At 43.6% G+C, this 17289-nt stretch overlaps 1 protein-coding gene across 3 annotated transcripts in view; it reads right to left on the bottom strand.

Annotated features, from left to right (window-relative positions):
- Positions 1–269: 269 nt before the first annotated feature.
- LOC141100188 (uncharacterized) overlaps positions 270–17289 on the bottom strand; it is a 94285-nt gene continuing 77265 nt past the window's right edge. For all 3 annotated transcript variants that reach the window (XM_073588496.1, XM_073588498.1, XM_073588497.1), the window contains exon 8: positions 270–2699. In XM_073588496.1, coding sequence (XP_073444597.1) covers positions 2602–2699 — 98 coding nt within the window. In that variant the 3' untranslated portion in view covers positions 270–2601. The remainder of the gene's footprint in view (positions 2700–17289) is intronic.

Here is a 17289-nt window from a genome sequence, read left to right as displayed (position 1 = left end):
AAAAAAAAAAACCCTTACACAGCCCCAGATCCCAACAAATGAAAATGTTATGGGTGTCGGAAAATGGCGGCAAAATATATCAATTGGATTTTTTTTTTAAACAACATGCTAAATTTGTTTTTGAACCAATTACCAACAATGTATAGATTTTTTTTTAAATGTATGTAATCATATCAAGAGGTCAATTTTACCATATACTAAACATGGAAAATAAAACCAAATTTGTGCAATTGGACATTTTTTGCAATTTCAAGGCACGTGGAATTTCTTTTCTTGAAAGTACATTATGTGCTAGAATGAATGGTGTCATTCAAAAGTACAACTCGTCCCATAGAAAACAAGCCCTCATACGGTTAGGTGGGCAGAAAAATAAACAAGTTATGGCTCTGGGAAGGAGGGGAGAAAAAAACGCTAAATTGGGAGTCATGAAGGGGTTCATATAAAATAGCAACAATTGTTAATAATTATATATTTTTTTAATACAGATTTTTGATAAACCAGACCAGCTTTTTCAAACTTGCAGAGATAAATAACACAGAGCCTGCAGGACAATATTATATTTTCACAATATAATAGTCTCCTCATCTTTCACTGCTCTCAGTAGCATAGCTACTGGGATAGGTAGAGGGGGTGGTCACGTCAGGCTCTTCGCTCTGAGGGGGCCCACCTGGAGCTACACAGTTACATTCTGCGGCAGGGCGACACGATCTCCCTGTTTTGCCACTTGGCCGCTATGGAACCCTTGGGCAGGAAGGGTTAGACGGTGCCAGCAGTGGGCCCCCTACACTGTGGAGGAGGAGGAGCGCCGAGAGATGGCTGCTCTGGCATGAGGCTCCTGAGTTTTTTCTCCTTTTAATTGTTAATTCTCCCTTTGGTTCACTCACCATTGCGTAGCTACAGGATTCGGCAGAGCTGGGAGTAGTGTGGAGACTGCGATCAGCTAGGACCGGTGTCTTTCTGTCCTCGTGGAGCTCCGTGCCTGGATCCAGCTGGGAGAGAGTGAAGCTGCTGGCTGCCTGCCAACTTTCCTACAACTTGTACCCATTTCCAGCAAGCAGATGATCCCAGGATAGGAAACCTGGTGGAGTGTGCGGTGCTGGAGTTGTTCTGGAGATCTTGTGGTCCATGTGGAGCTGTAGGGCTACAGGATTCGGCAGAGCTGGGAGTAGTGTGGAGACTGCGACCAGCTGGGACCGGTGTCTTTCTGTCCTCGTGGAGCTCCGTGCCTGGTTTCAGCTGGGAGAGAGTGAAGCTGCTGGCTGCCTGCCAACTTTCCTACAACTTGTACCCATTTCCAGCAAGCAGATGATCCCGGGATAGGAAAACTGGTGGAGTGTGCGGTGCTGGAGATGTTCTGGAGATCTTGTGGTCCAGGTGGAGCTGAAGGGGTGAGCTGGGCAGGTTTGGACTGACTGTTGGCGTGTCCCCTGATGTCCCTGTCTTGTTGCACCCATGCCCTCCCCCCCAGCAGTGCTGGGAGCACCCTTTATGGAAAGTTGTACATTTAACTCTGCTGAGCTGTGACTGTTAAGTCTTTATAGCTGCAAGCTGAGTGTAGTCATGGCCACTGCACTCTGTAAGCCTACTCTTGTGATTTCAAGGGACGATTTATTATTCTGGAATCATCCGCAATTTCTCATGGACTCCCCTTCTTGGAGCATGATTGCTAATTCAACAATTGAGTACATAAAATCCATTACTTCTGTGAAACCTGTGGAGGTGTACTGCAAGAGAGGCAGGAGAGGAGGCGTCCTGGCACGCCTTCGGAGGAGAGGGTTCAGAACAGCTCTTCCTTCACTCCACTTGGCTAATGTCCGTTCCTTATCCAACAAAATGGAGGATCTGAGCTTACTTTGTAACATGAGATCTGATATGGCCAATTCAGCTGCTCTTTGTTTTACTGAGACCTGGTTGAATGAGAACATCCCTGATTGTAGTCTGGATCTACCTGGTTTTGTTATCTACAGAGCTGACCATGATTGTGTAGCTTCAGGTAAACAAAGGGGGGGTGGGGTATGTCTCTACATCAACACTATCTGGTGCTGTGATGTTAACATACTGGGAAAAGGTGGCTCTCAAGATCTAGAGTACCTTGCACTCAATTGTAGACCATTTTACTCTCCAAGAGAGTTTTCATCTATGGTTCTGGTTGCAGTATATATTCCCCCTCAAGCATCTGTTAAAGCTGCTATTGGTGAATTATCTTGCAAAATATCAGAATGGGAGAAAGGATCTCCAGAAGCATTTGTGATCGTAATGGGGGACTTTAACAAAGGAAAACTCAACCTGGATCTCCCCAAATTTACTCAACATATAAACTGCTTCACGAGAGAGAACAATACGCTTGATCACTGCTATACAGTCATAAAAGGGGCCTACAGGGCAGTGAGGAGAGCAGCAGTGGGTTTTTCAGATCATTGTCTAATTCATTTCATTCCAGCCTACAGGCAAAGGTTGAAAACATACAAACCTACAGTTTATACAAAGAAGACATGGTCTGAGGAGGCAAAATTGCAACTACAAGCATGCTTTGAATGCACGGACTGGGAGGTATTCCAGGAAACATGCTTGGGTCTGGATGAATGGGTTGATGCAGTGTCCTCATATATCCGTTTTTGTGAAGACACGTTTATTCCATCCAAATCTGTCCACTTTCGGGGAAACAACAAGCCGTGGTTTACAAATAAAGTCAGGTTGATCTGTAAGAGAAAAGAGGAGGCTTATAAAGCAGGCGATATTACTGAATTCAAGAAACTTAGGAACTCGCTATCTAAAGAGATCAAGTTAGCCAAACACGAGTATGAAAAGATTCTGGAGGAAAGGTTCTCATCAAAAGATACTAGATCTGCATGGAGAGGATTAAGAGAGGTCACCAATTATAAAAGCCACCCCACTATAGTGAACCCCAGCAGAAGTCTGGCAGCAGAGTTAAATTAATTCTACTGCAGAGTTGAGGCAAGCTCTACACACAGTGGCTATTCATCTCTAAGCTCCTCAGTCTGTTCATATAAAGATCATTCATTGTGCAACACCCAAGTAGTGATCTCCGAGGCAGAGGTGATACGCATCCTGAAGGGACTTAAGGTCAAAAAGGCACCTGACCCTGATGGTGTATCTCCAATGTGTCTGAAAGTATGTGCTACCCAGCTTGCCCCTATACTGACAAATATATACAATGTGTCACTGAAAGAGTGCGTTGTACCTCAGTGTTGGAAAAGTTCCACAATTATCCCTGTCCCCAAGAAAGTGGGATCCTCCGAGCTGAACGACTATAGACCAGTAGCACTCACATCTGTAGCTATGAAAGTCTTCGAAAGAATTATGATGTCCCACCTGATAAAATTCACGCAGAAGCTATGGGACCCGCTTCAGTTTGCCTATAAGGAGAATCGTTCGGCAAACGACACTGTCAATCTGGCACTGAAGTACATTTTGGATCATACAGATGAACTGCACTTATATGTCCGGATTCTTTTCATGGACTTTAGCTCAGCGTTCAATACCATTGATCCAAATTTACTTCATAAGAAAATGGTAGCTCTTGGAGTCCCTCTCAACTTATGCTTGTGGATTTATAACTTCCTGACAGCCAGGATACAGAGTGTAAAAGTTGGACTATTCACTTCGGACACCTTGGTCACAAACATCGGGGCACCTCAGGGGTGTGTTTTGTCCCCGTTACTGTTTTCTCTCTATACGAATGATTGCATCTCTTCAGCAGACTCAGTAAAAATCTTGAAATTTGCCGATGATGACATGACACTGATTGGTCTCATCAGGGGAAATGCTGAAGACTTGTATCGGAGTGAGGTGAAAAGAATATGTGACTGGTGTAAAGCCAATAATCTTGTACTCAACACTAAAAAAACTGCTGAGATGGTTGTGGATTTTAGGAAAGATCAACATGAGATACTTCCAATCTACATCCATGACGAAGTGGTTCTTAGGGTCACAGAGACCAAATTCCTTGGTGTTATCATCTCTCATGATCTTAAATGGGGGAAAAACGTGGATGCTGTTATAAGAAAAGCACAACAGAGGATGTTCTTCCTGCGTCAGCTGAAAAGATATGGTTTGTCTAAGAATCTGCTGATCTTATTCTTTAATGCTGTCATCAGATCTGTGATTTGTTCCTCTCTGATAGTCTGGTATGGGGGAGCCACTGCGCATGACAAACTCCGCTTACAAAGGACTTTCAGAACAGCAGAGAGAATTATAGGTTCCCCCCTGCCTAAAATCCAGGATCTTTATGATAAGAGTATTCGATCCCGCGCATTGAAAATTTCATCCGATCCCTCTCACCCGGGACACTCCTCATTCCAACTACTCCCTTCAGGACGTCGCTTCAGAGTCCCCAAATGCAGCACCAACCGCCATATGAACAGCTTCTATCCACTCTCTATTCAACAATTAAATCGTCATGTGTAGACTATATACTGTATCTGTCTTGTTGGATGTTACTTGTTGTATCTGTTGTTATATATTATGTTGCCTCTTTGCCACAAAGAATTCCTTGTATATATGTAATATGTACTTGGCGATAATAAATTTGATTGATTGATTGATTGAACAGTCATCACAAGTTCAATTGTATTGGCTGGATGCCGATACAGCTGACCGCACTGATGAGACTGGGAGCGTTACACTTCCTCTCCCGTCATACCCCTCACGGCTTCTGACGTCCCTGACGCAGACACTGACAGGGGTCATGATGATGTCACTACTACCATATTAGTCTCCTCTATGGGGGGCTGAATTATACAATATAGAGTCTGTCTATAGGGAATGCATTACACAATATAGAGTCTGCCTATTGGGGGCTGCATTATACAATGTAGAGTCTGTTCTTTGGGAGTGCATTATACTATATAGAGTTTGCCTATGGGGGGCTGCATTATAATATATGGAGGCAGTATATTATACTATATGGAGTCCTATGTGGGGTGCATTATACTATATGGAGGCTATCTTGGGGGCCATCATACAGTGTGGGGATTACAGTGAAGGGGCCATCATACAGTGTTGGAGCCATCAAACAGTTTGGGCATACTAAGGGGTCAGTATACATACAGTGAGGGGGTATTAGACGGTGTATAAGAGAGCATCATACTGTGTGCAGGAGGAGACTCGGGACATTATTAAATGTAAATTGGGCACTTATCTTTATATGGTAACTCAGGTAACTGTGACTGTCAGGGGCACACAGAGAGCATTATTACTTTCTAGGGGACAAAATATGGGCACTGTTTTCCAAGGCACTTGCATCCGGCATTACTATATTCTAGAGGGATGCTTTAGAATTCAGAGGTTACACATAACCACACAGAAGGTGCAGTAATAGGGTCACACACGGCAGCAGCGGCTCAGTATTGGGGTATCAGTAGGATGAGGGGTTTGTGCAGTTTACGAATAGATGGTGACGATGCTGAAAATATGAGACGTGAAATGTCTTTGTTGGAATCTCTGCAGTTGAGTCCTGGCTGGAGAAGTTGTCATGTCGGTCTGGGCCAGATGGAAAAGTGTAAAAAGTAAATGATTCCATCAGAAAGAATGTCCTCTGTAAGTCACCATCTATAACTGTACTGTTATCTCTCACACACGTGGTCAAAATTGTTGGTACCCCTCGTTTAATGACAGACAAACCCACAATGGTCACAGAAATAACTTGAATCTGACAAAAGAATAAATTAAAAAAAAAATCTACAAAAAGGAACAAATGCAATGTCAGACAATGCTTTTCGATCATGCTTCCACAGAATTTAAAAAAAAATTAAACTAATGAAATAGGCCTGGACAGAAATGATGGTACCCCTGAAAATAATGTGACAAAAGGGACATGCTAAATCAAGGTGTGTCCACTTATTAGCATCACAGGTGTCTACAATCTTGGAATCAGTGAGAGGGCCTGTATAGAGGTCTGCAGACACTCACTGTGCTGTTTGGTGACATGGTGACATTTGGAGACCCACTCAGAAGTTTCGCACCCCAAACCAAAACAAGAGCTACGCCTCTGACTGCTCTATGTTATTCTCCTGGTAGATCTGAGCACATGTTGACTGGAAAGGTCCCTGCAAATATTAAAAGGTTCTCTTTTAAAGAGACACATTAAATATAATGTAGACTAAAACACTAGCCTGAAAGAAATGGAGACATAGAGACAGCAGCCACAAGATGTTAACGTGATATAGCAAGAGGAAATATCAGGATGCAAAAACTAGGGGACAAATACCACCACCATGTCACGCGTAATATTGGTTTTGACTGAAGTGTTCCATTAACCCCTTTCTGCCATCAAACATATTATGCCGTCCATGTGCCCTGGGACTTAATCCCCAGGGATGGAATAGTACGTCACAGCGATCAGGTGAGCGCCGCTCATCGCGGCCGGGTGTCAGCTGATTATCACAGCTGACATCTGGCACAATGTGTCAGGGGCGGTCACGGACCGCCCCCGACACGTTAACCCCTTGCACACCGCGATCAAACATGATCGTGGTGTACCGGGGGTTAAAGGGAAGCATCGGCAGGGAGGGGGCTCCCTCCGTGCTTCCCTGAGCCCCCCACAGCAGCGCAATGTGCAGCACTGCTGCGGGGGGCTCCATCCCTGCAGGTCCCCGAATCTAAGATGGCGACGGGGACCTTCGGGGGCCTGCAGGGAGCTGGCTTCCTCATGCCTGCAAAGCGCAGGCAAGGAGGAAGCCTTGTGCAGTGCCTGTGACAGATCGCTGATCTGTCACAGTGATCTGTGATGTGACATATCAGCGATCTGTCCCAGGACAGTGATGTCCCACCTGGGACAATGTAATAAAGTTAAAAAAAAAAAAAAGTGGAAAAAATGATTAAAAAAAAATAAAAAATAAATAAATCGCTAAATAAATAAAAAAAAAAAATATTCCCTAATAAATTCATTTTTTTGGAAATAAAAAAAAAAACAATAAATAAACACATATTTGGTATCGCCGCGTCCGTAACGACCCGCCCTATAAAACTGTCCCATTAGTTAACCCCTTTAGTGAACCCCTTAAAAATAAAAAACGAAGCAAAAAATAATGATTTACTGTCATACTGCCGAACAAAAAGTGCAATAACGCACGATCAAAAAGACGGATATAAATATGCATGGTACCGCTGAAAACGTCATCTTGTCCCGCAAAAAACGAGCCACCATACAGCATCATCAGTGAAAAAATAAAAAAAGTTATAGCTCGCAGATTAAAGCGATGCAAAAATAATTTTTTATATAAAATTGTTTTCATTGCATAAAAGCGCCAAAACATAAAAAGACATAAATGAGGTATCGCTGTAACCGTACTGACCCGAAGAATAAAATGGCTTTATCAATTTTACCGCAGGTGGAACGGTGTAAACGCACCCCCCAAAAGAAATTCATGAAACGCTGGTTTTTGTTCATCCTGCGTCTCAAAAATCGGAATAAAAAGCGATCAAAAGATGTCACGTGATACCAATAAAAGTGTCAACTCGTCCCGCAAAAAATAAGACCTCACATGACTCAGTGGGTCAAAATATGGAAAAATTATAGCTCTCAATATGTGGTGATGCAAAAACTATGAAAAAGCGTCTTTTAGCGTGTGACAGCTGCCAAAAATAAAAACTGCCATAAATAGTAAATCAAACCCCCCGTTATCACCCCCTTAGTTAGGGAAAAATAATAAAATAAAAAAAATGTAGTTATTTCCATTTTCCATTAGGGCTAGGGTTAGGGCTGAGATTAGGGTTAGGGGTGTTTTGGGGATAGGGTTGGAGTTGGAATTGGGGGGTTTCCACTGTTTGGGCACATCAGGTGCTCTCCAAATGCAACATGGCGTCTGATCTGAATTCCAGCCAATTCTGCATTGAAAAAGTCAAATGGTGCTCCTTCCCTACCAAGCTCTGCCATGCGCCCAAACAGTGTTTTACCCCCACATATAGGGTATCAGCGTACTCAGGACATATTGCAAAACAACTTTTGGGGTCCAATTTCTCCTGTTACCCTTAGTAAAATAAAAAATTGGGGGCAAAAATATCATTTTTGTGGAAAAAAATGATTTTTTTATTTTCACGCCCGCGCGTTATAAACTTCTGTGAAGCACTTGGGGGTTCAAAGTGCTCACCACACATCTGGATAAGTTCCGTGGGGGGTCTAGTTTCCAAAATGAGGTCACTTGTGGGGAGTTTCAATAGTTTAGGTACATCAGAGGCTCTCCAAACGCTCATGACACCCGCAGATCATTCTATCAAAGTCTGCATTCCAAAACGTCACTACTTCCCTTCTGAGCCCCGACGTGTGCCCATACAGTAGTTTTCTCCCACATAAGAGGTATCAGCGTACTCAGGACAAATTGGACAACAACTTTTGGGGTCCAATTTCTCCTGTTACCCTTGGGAAAATAAAAAAATTGGGGACAAAATGATCATGTTTGTGGAAAAAATATGATTTTTTTATTTTCATGCCCGGGCATTATAAACTTCTGTGAAGCCCTTGGGGGTTCAAAGTGCTCAACACACATCTAGATAAGTTCGTTAGAGGGTCTAGTTTCCAAAATGGTGTCACTTATGGGGGGTTTCCACTGTTTAAGTATATTCGGAGGAAAGGGCCGCACCTATAATGAGTCATGTTGAGACACCTGCTGAAGCGGCAGGCAGCAGGGGGCGGCATTATATGCTCCTCTACCTGCAGCACCTACCATTTAGCCTCTGAGTCTGCACGCTGTTATGAATGGGTCACCGAGGAGGAACAACAAAAAGCTAAGTCCCAGAAAACCAGAGAGGTTGGTAACTCTGCAGATTGCAGATCCCTGATTTTAACCACACAACTAACAGTAGCAGTGGAGCGTTCCTACGATGTTCCTAGACTCCTCGTGACCGCCGTAGGGCTACATAAACCTAAAGCAAGAAAAGGGAGAACTAACTTCCCCAGAGCAGACCCCAAAGGAATAGACAGCCCCCACACATGTATTGACGGTGAAGCAAGATGAAAACAAACACAGGCAGGAAAATAGGCTGAGCAAACGATGGGGCCCAACTAACTATAAAGAACAGGAAAGGAAAGACACTGTCTGCAATCTGCCAAAAAAACCTACAAAATAATGTCCTACACTTCTGATAACAAAATTAACGCTGAAGTCACTAGACTTCTCCCACTACATTAGCACTCTGGCCTGTTTTTGCTCTGTCTCAGAATATTTCAATCTAAAAAGGGACTAAAAAGCAAATTTGCAAATACAGATAAATAAGAGTGGAAATTCAGCACAGCCCAGCCGGGGCAGGCTGAACACACAAAAAACTGAATAGACCAACAAAATCAAGTGTGAACATTAGCAAAAACACTTAGCTTTGAGAAGGCTGGAACAGAGCTGAAAACCAAGACCTGAGCAGCCTGAAGCAATCACCAGCACTGACTAAGGGCGTCGGCAGCCTTAAATCCAATCTAAGTTTCCTGAGGTCCAATTGTCATCATCACCATCAGGTGGTAGATCTCCACTGACCAAATCAGCCTCACCACCTCCTGTCACCACCAGAGTGAGTCTGGAAGGCGAACTCACCACTGGTGGACCAGAGAATGAACTCACAACAGCACACTGTGCGGTCCTGCAAGAGGCTGTAATTGATGATAACAGGAAGGAAGTAGTAAGTCAGGGCCCCCTGATCATGTGACCCCTGACTCCTCCCCTCCTGTGACCTCACCACAGGTCCTGTGCGCACAGAGCAGCCATATATAAGGAGTGTGGCTTTGCAGGTGGAGGTAGGTGCCAGAGGCCCCATTATTCTCTATGTGGAGTGTGGGTGGAGGTCGGTGCTGGACGCTCCATTATTCTCTATGTGGAGTGCAGGTGGAGGTTGGTGCTGGAGGCTCCATTATTCTCTATGTGGAGTGCAGGTGGAGGTCGGTGCTGGAGGCCCCATTATTCTCTGTGTGGAGTGAGGGTGGAGGTCGGTGCTGGAGGCCCCATTATTCTCTATGTGGAATGCGGGTGGAGGTAGGGGCTGGAAGCCCCATTATTCTCTATGTGGAGTGTGGCTCTGCGGGTGGAGGTAGGTGCTGGAGGCTCCATTATTCTCTATGTGGAGTGGGCTATGCGGGTGGAGGTCGGTGCTGGAGGCTCCATTATTCTCTATGTGGAGTGCGGGTGGAGGTCGGTGCTGGAGGCTCCATTATTCTCTATGTGGAGTGCGGGTGGAGGTCGGTGCTGGAGGCCCCATTAATCTCTGTGTGGAGTGTGGCTATGCGGGTGGAGGTCGGTGCTGGAGGCTCCATTATTCTCTATGTGGAGTGCAGGTGGAGGTCGGTGCTGGAGGCCCCATTATTCTCTGTGTGGAGTGAGGGTGGAGGTCGGTGCTGGAGGCCCCATTATTCTCTATGTGGAATGCGGGTGGAGGTAGGGGCTGGAAGCCCCATTATTCTCTATGTGGAGTGTGGCTCTGCGGGTGGAAGTAGGTGCTGGAGGCTCCATTATTCTCTATGTGGAGTGGGCTATGCGGGTGGAGGTCGGTGCTGGAGGCTCCATTATTCTCTATGTGGAGTGCGGGTGGAGGTCGGTGCTGGAGGCTCCATTATTCTCTATGTGGAGTGCGGGTGGAGGTCGGTGCTGGAGGCCCCATTAATCTCTGTGTGGAGTGTGGCTATGCGGGTGGAGGTCGGTGCTGGAGGCTCCATTATTCTCTATGTGGAGTGCGGGTGGAGGTCGGTGCTGGAGACCCCATTATTCTCTATGTGGAGTGTGGCTCTGCGGGTAGAGGTAGGTGCTGGAGATTACCCATTACTGGGCACAGGTGGCAGTAACCTTTTCAGAGCTGAGACTATCTTGGAGCTTTTTAGTTGTCACTTTCTAAGAATAGCATTTTGTTCCTTTTCCTCTGATAGATGCATATGACCCAAGTTTTGAAAACAGGCAGTAACGAAACACATATTGCAATGTCCCTTTCCTGTCCCCACACACAGTATAATGTTCCCACAGTATCACCATCCCCCACACGCAGTAAAATGTTCCTCACTACCGTCACCCCCGCACACAGTATAATATTCCCACAGTACTGCCATCCCCCACACAGTATAATGTTCCCCTAGTACCGCCATCCCCCCATACACAGTATAATGTTCCCCCAGTACCGCCATCCCCCCACATACAGTATAATGTTCCCCCAGTAGCACCATCCCCCACACGCAGTATAATGTTCCCCACTACCGTCACCCCCCCACACAGTATAATGTACCGCCATCCCCCCTATACACAGTATAATGTTCCCCCCAGTACCCAGTATCAGCCCTTGGTTTATGCAGGACTCTGCTTTCTGAGCTGGTTCTCATCGTCCTGGATGAGGTGACGTTTATGTGTGGGGTCAGGGAGGGTTTACAGTGTGGATGTAGCAGAGCCGTGTGAGCGAGGTGTACGGAGCAGAGCCATGTGTGTACGAGGTGTACGGAGCAGAGCTACGAGTGTGTGAGTTGTGCGGAGCCGCACGTGTACGAGGTGTACGGAGCAGAGTCGCACATGTGTGTATGAAGCGGCGCCGCGTGTGTGAGGTGTATGGAGCGGAATCGCATGTGTACAAGGTTTATGGACTGGAGCCATTTGTGTACAAAGTTTACAGAGCGTGGCCACGTGCCTATAAGGTGTACGGAGCAGAGACGCATGTGTACGAGGTTTACGGAGTGGAGCCATGTGTGTACTGAGTGGAGCCGTGTGTGTGCGAGGTGTACAGAACTGAGCCGTGTGTACGAGGCATAAAAAGCAGAACCGTGTGTGCATGATGTATGCGGAGCCATACGTGTACAAGGTGTATGGTGGGGAGCATTCATATTTCCCAGCGGGACAGTCCCGATTTTGAGAGAGATACTGCGCCGGCTGGGAGCTTACTTTTCCCGCGGACACAGGAGTAAACAGCAGAGCCCCAAGGAGCACTTTAAAATTCGCACGTGACGTTTCACCGGAAGTGACGTGCTAGAAGCTGACCATGGAGGCACTTCAGGGAATGCTTCAGATCCATCACCGTGTCTTCCTCCAACAGCATGGAGAGCAGGATCGCCTTGAACTCGGGGATGCCGGCCATGTGAGCGGATCATGATATGTCCTGCATCGGGAGGCTCAGGTGGGCACTACAGTGCTGCTATAGTATCTTTATAGAATCTTTCTTTCTCTGTTTCTTTATCTCTCTAATCTTTTTTTCTCTCTCTCTCTCTCTGTTATTTCTTCTTTCTTTTCTTTCTTCTTTCTTTCCCCTCTTTCTTTCTCTCTCTTCTTTCTTTCCCCTCTTTCTTTCTCTGTTCTTTCTTTCTCTCTCTGTTTTCTTTTTTCTCTCTGTTCTTTCCTTTCCTCAGTACCAGTCAGCGTGCCCACAGTACCAGTAGAATAAGGGGGGTAGGAAACTTGGTGGCACTGGTCACTTTGAGCCTCTCATACTTTTTATTGGTGTATAATCATATGCCCTGAGCACCCCTTACAGAGGGCCAGCCCCAGACAACAGGGTACAAACAAATCACTATTACCATCAGTCCAAGTGGACAATTATATACGTAAAGGTAATGATGTCCCTGTGCCAAGCAGTGCGGAGGATCAGAATACACTGAGGAGACCAGAGCCGCGGGGTTTGGGGAGAAGTATTATATGGGGCCCATTACACTGTATGAAGTAATATAACGTGCCCATTTTGTTGTATGAAGTAGTATATGGTTCCCATTATACTGTATGCAGTAATATATGGGGCCCATAATACTATATGGAGCATTATGTGGGGATAAGGGATGACTTTCAGTTTGTTGTGGATCTGACCGCTGGGACCCCCATGATCCTAGGAAACGTAGCTTTGAAGAGCACCATGTAAATGGAGCTGTGGTCAATCATACGCACTGTGGTGCCATTCACATGTGGCTCTTCAAATAACTCCTTAAAGAGAGTGATATGGGGACGACAAAGTATAGCAAAAATTCACTGATCGGGGTGAGGAGTGCTATAGTTTGTGGGCTGATGGGATTTGTGTGGCAGGGCTGCATTTTTGTCCCAGTCTGGCCCTGTGCCAGGCCTACCATTGCCATTATTGACCCTTGTTCTGGATACTTCTGTGTTGTTCTTGTATGTGTGTGTAATGCCGCTGACATCCTTGTGTTTGGACACCTTTTTTTTCTATTTATCTAAATCAAAATGTCCACTACTATACTCAGTTTTACAGGATAGATATGAAAATTTACTTTGTGTGCGAGGGGGGGGGGGGGCGTCATTTTGCTGTTCGCCTCAGGCAGCAGAGAGGCTAGGTTCACCCCTGTTCGGGGCTCTCCAAAGGCAACATGACACCCGCAGAGCATTCCATCAAAGTCTGCATTCCAAAACGTCACTACTTCCATTCCGAGCCCTGACATGTGCCCATACAGTAGTTTTCTCCCACATTTGGGGTATCAGCGTACTCAGGACAAATTGGACAACAACTTTTGGGGTCCAATTTCTCCTGGTACCCTTGGGAAAATAAAAAAATGGGGACTAAAAGATCATGTTTGTTGAAAAAATACGATTTTTTTATTTTCACGCCCGGTCGATATAAACTTCTGTGAAGCACTGAGGGGTTCAAAGTGCTCACCACCCACCTAGATAAGTTCCTTAGGGGGTCTAGTTTCCAAAATGGGGTCACTCGTGGGGGGTTTCCACTGTTTAGGTACATCAGGGGCTCGCCAAAAGCAACATGACACCCGCAGACGATTCCATCAAAGTCTGCATTCCAAAACGTCACTACTTCCCTTCCGAGCCCCGACGTGTGCCCATACAGTAGTTTTCTCCCACATATGGGGTATCAGCGTACTCAGGACAAATTGGACAAGAACTTTTGGGGTCCAATTTCTACTGGTACCCTTGGGAAAATAAAAAAATTGGTGACTAAAAGATCATGTTTGTGGAAAAAATACGATTTTTTTATTTTCACGCCCGGGCGATATAAACTTCTGTGAAGCACTGGGGGGTTCAAAGTGCGCACCACACATCTAGATAAGTTCCTTGGGGGGTCTAGTTTCCAAAATGGTCTAATTTGTGGGGGGTTTCCACTGTTTTGGTACATCAGGGGCTTTCCAAACGCGACATGGTGTCCGATCTCAATTCCAGCCAAAAACGTCAAATGGCGCTACTTCCCTTCTGAGCTCTGCCATGCGCCCAAATAGTCGTTTACACCCACATATGGGGTATCAGCGTACTCAGGACAAAATGAACAATACCTTTTAGGGTCCTGTTACCCTTGGGAAAATAAAAATTGGGGTGAAAAGATCATTTTTGTGGAAAAATATGATTTTTTAATTGTACCGCTGTACGTTATAAACTTCTGTGAAGCCCTTGTTGGTTCAAAGTTCTCACGGCGCTCCTTCCCTTCTGAGCTCTGCCATGCGCCGAAACAGTGGTTCCCCCCCCACATATCAGGTATCAGCGTACTCAGGACAAACTGCACAATAACTTTTGCAGTCCAACTTCTCCTGTTACCCTTGGTAAAAGAAAAAAAATTGAACCTGAAGTATTTTTTTTGTGAAAAAAAGTTAAATGTTCATTTTTTTTTTAAATATTCAAAAAATTCCTGTGAAGCACTTGAAGGGTTAATAAACTTCTTGAATGTGGTTTTGAGCACCTTAAGGGGTGCAGGTTTTAGAATGGTGTCACTTTTGGGTATTTTCTATCATATAGACCCCTCAAAGTGGCTTCAAATGTGATGTGGTCCGTAAAAATAAAATGGTGTTGCAAAAATGAGAAATCGCTGGTCAACTTTTAACCCTTATAACTTCCAAAGAAAATAAATTTGGGTTCCAAAATTGTGCTGATGTAAAGTAAACATGTGGGAAATGTTACTTATTAAGTTTTTTGTGTGCCGTATCTCTGTGATTTAAAGGCATAAAAATTCAAAGTTGGAAAATTGCGAAATTTTCAAAATTTTCGCCAAATTTCCGTTTTTTTTCACAAATGAACGCAAGTTATATGAATTAAATTTTACCACGAGCATGAAGTACAATATGTCACGAGAAAACAATGTCAGAATAACCAGGATCCATGGAAGCGTTCCAGAGTTATTACCTCATAAACGGACAGTGGTCAGAATTGTAAAAATTGGCCCGGTCATGAACGTGCAAACCACCCTTGGGGGTTAAGGGAGTTAATATCTTTAGGCAAATGATGAAGAATTTGGTGAGGAGACAAAAACTGCTTTGTGTATGAGCACCATTTAAAATATTCTCAATAAAAGATGAGGAGATGCAATGCTTCAAGAAATCACTCTTCATATTCTATTGGCAGCAAGTCCGATACGTTTCACCCTTACATTAATATCACATAACAGATTGTGGCCATTTTATTTTAGGGTTAATAATTTGTGTTTGTCAGCATACAAAATGAAAAACCAACTACTGGTGTAACAAAGAGAACCAGAATAATGGGAATGTGTATATAAGCACTAAAATAGACGCAAAATATATATAAAATAAGCCTTTATTAAAATTATGGCCAGACAACAACAACGGCAATATATGAAACAACGCATAAAAAATGGCAAAAAACCGCATAATACATAAATGGTTAAGTGTCTGTACTTGTAATAATATCACCACTATAGAATAGAAAGTGTTAAATGAGTCATATATAATGATCCCTATATATAGCAACCAAAAAGCATTGTAGGCACAATAAAACCAAAAATATAAAGGTCAATAGTGAAAAATAATATATACGCAGGATTAGTGAAAAACTAATATATATACGTGTTACATATATAAAAGTGATTAGTGTGCACCAAAAAAAAAAAAAAAATATATATAAAATTTTTTTATATGTGTATAAACAAATGATGGTAAAAAGAAAAAGGAAAAAAAAAAAAAATATATAATGTGTGCCAAAAGGTAGCTATATAAAAGCTTATCATGAAAAGCGCTATATGGCAGAAATAAATCAGGGACAGAAGCCAGACAGCACATGCGCTGAACAATGGTAAAAAGGCCACAAAAAACACCATGAAAAGCGCTATATGGCAGAAATGGGCCAAAACCATAAGCAAGACAGCACATGCGCTAAACAATGCCGCATAAGTAAAATGGGCCACATTAAGTTATGCCTAATGTACCTGGCAATGGCTAATGAAGCGCTTGCACAGAAAATGTGTGCCCAAACTATGCAGCCCTATACAGCACAATGCACTGCTTGGAGGACAAATGCTGAGGTAATAATCAGAATAATGAGCTACAAGGGCACACCGCAGTGGGACGCCCATGCAGCAAAAACTGTCCTGAAAATATAACGCAATATAGCACGATTGGTTACCTAGAGAGTGAATGACCAGAGAGTGGTGAAGGCGGTGTGCCAAAAAGAACGCGCCCCGACGCGCGTTTCGGAAAAACTCCTTCGTCAGGGGGATGGTAATGCCTCAGTTAGAGGATCTATTTATAGTCCATATAGTCAGGTGTATAAGGCAAAATGGCGCGTGCGCAGTCAGCGTCACCAGAGACATAGAAGGCAGAAGGCGTCATGCAATTAATCACCGCACAGTAGTGCATATAGACAGATGCATAAAGACGCCAATGCCTTAAATTTCTACCAGGACGTCAGACAGCGACGCGCACAGCTATACACACAACCTGAATATATGATTAAACGTTTATATCACATATATAACATATGTATATTTACTACAGAGACAATGATACTAGCCAATTGCTAATGCAACATACGGACATAACTCTATATACATGGCATAATAATATAAAGAAGACATATAATCAACACATGAAAACCACATACAAAAAAGTGATAATAAACTATGTGCAATCAATAAAAATATTAATCAAATACAAAATGAAAAATGAATAGGCCATGTATATATATACAATTATATACAATCAAGATATCTCATTATAGAAAATAAATGCATAATGTGAAAACCAGTACATGCAATTAAGATATAGAAAAATCATTCCATATGAATTTGTGATACATAATTAAGATACATATATATATATAGAAAAATTATTTTGTATAAATTAGTAATACATATTATCAAAAAAATACGCCATATAATTACATATACTATATATTTATTAACCGATGTAAAGAAAAAATATCTTCTCTTGTAGTTGTCAAGGTGTCCATGTGTATACACAAGAAATTCCCTTGTAGTTTCAATATATACATATATAATTATTTTCATAAATGGTCCATAAAATTCATTCAGCAGACAAATAGCTGGAAAGATAAAAAAACATTTAATTATAAAAAAGGTATAAAAGACAAACTTTCATTGAGACCCAGCGGGGACACAGTACGAAGTGTCCAAATCCACTGGGTC

The sequence above is a fragment of the Dendrobates tinctorius genome, unplaced genomic scaffold, assembly GCF_039654945.1.
Source record: "Dendrobates tinctorius isolate UK_male_01 unplaced genomic scaffold, ASM3965494v1 ptg000103l, whole genome shotgun sequence".
In the NCBI taxonomy this organism is placed as follows: domain Eukaryota; kingdom Metazoa; phylum Chordata; class Amphibia; order Anura; family Dendrobatidae; genus Dendrobates; species Dendrobates tinctorius.
The sequence above is the reverse complement of the archived record's forward strand: the minus strand, read 5'-3'. Positions and strand labels throughout refer to the sequence as shown.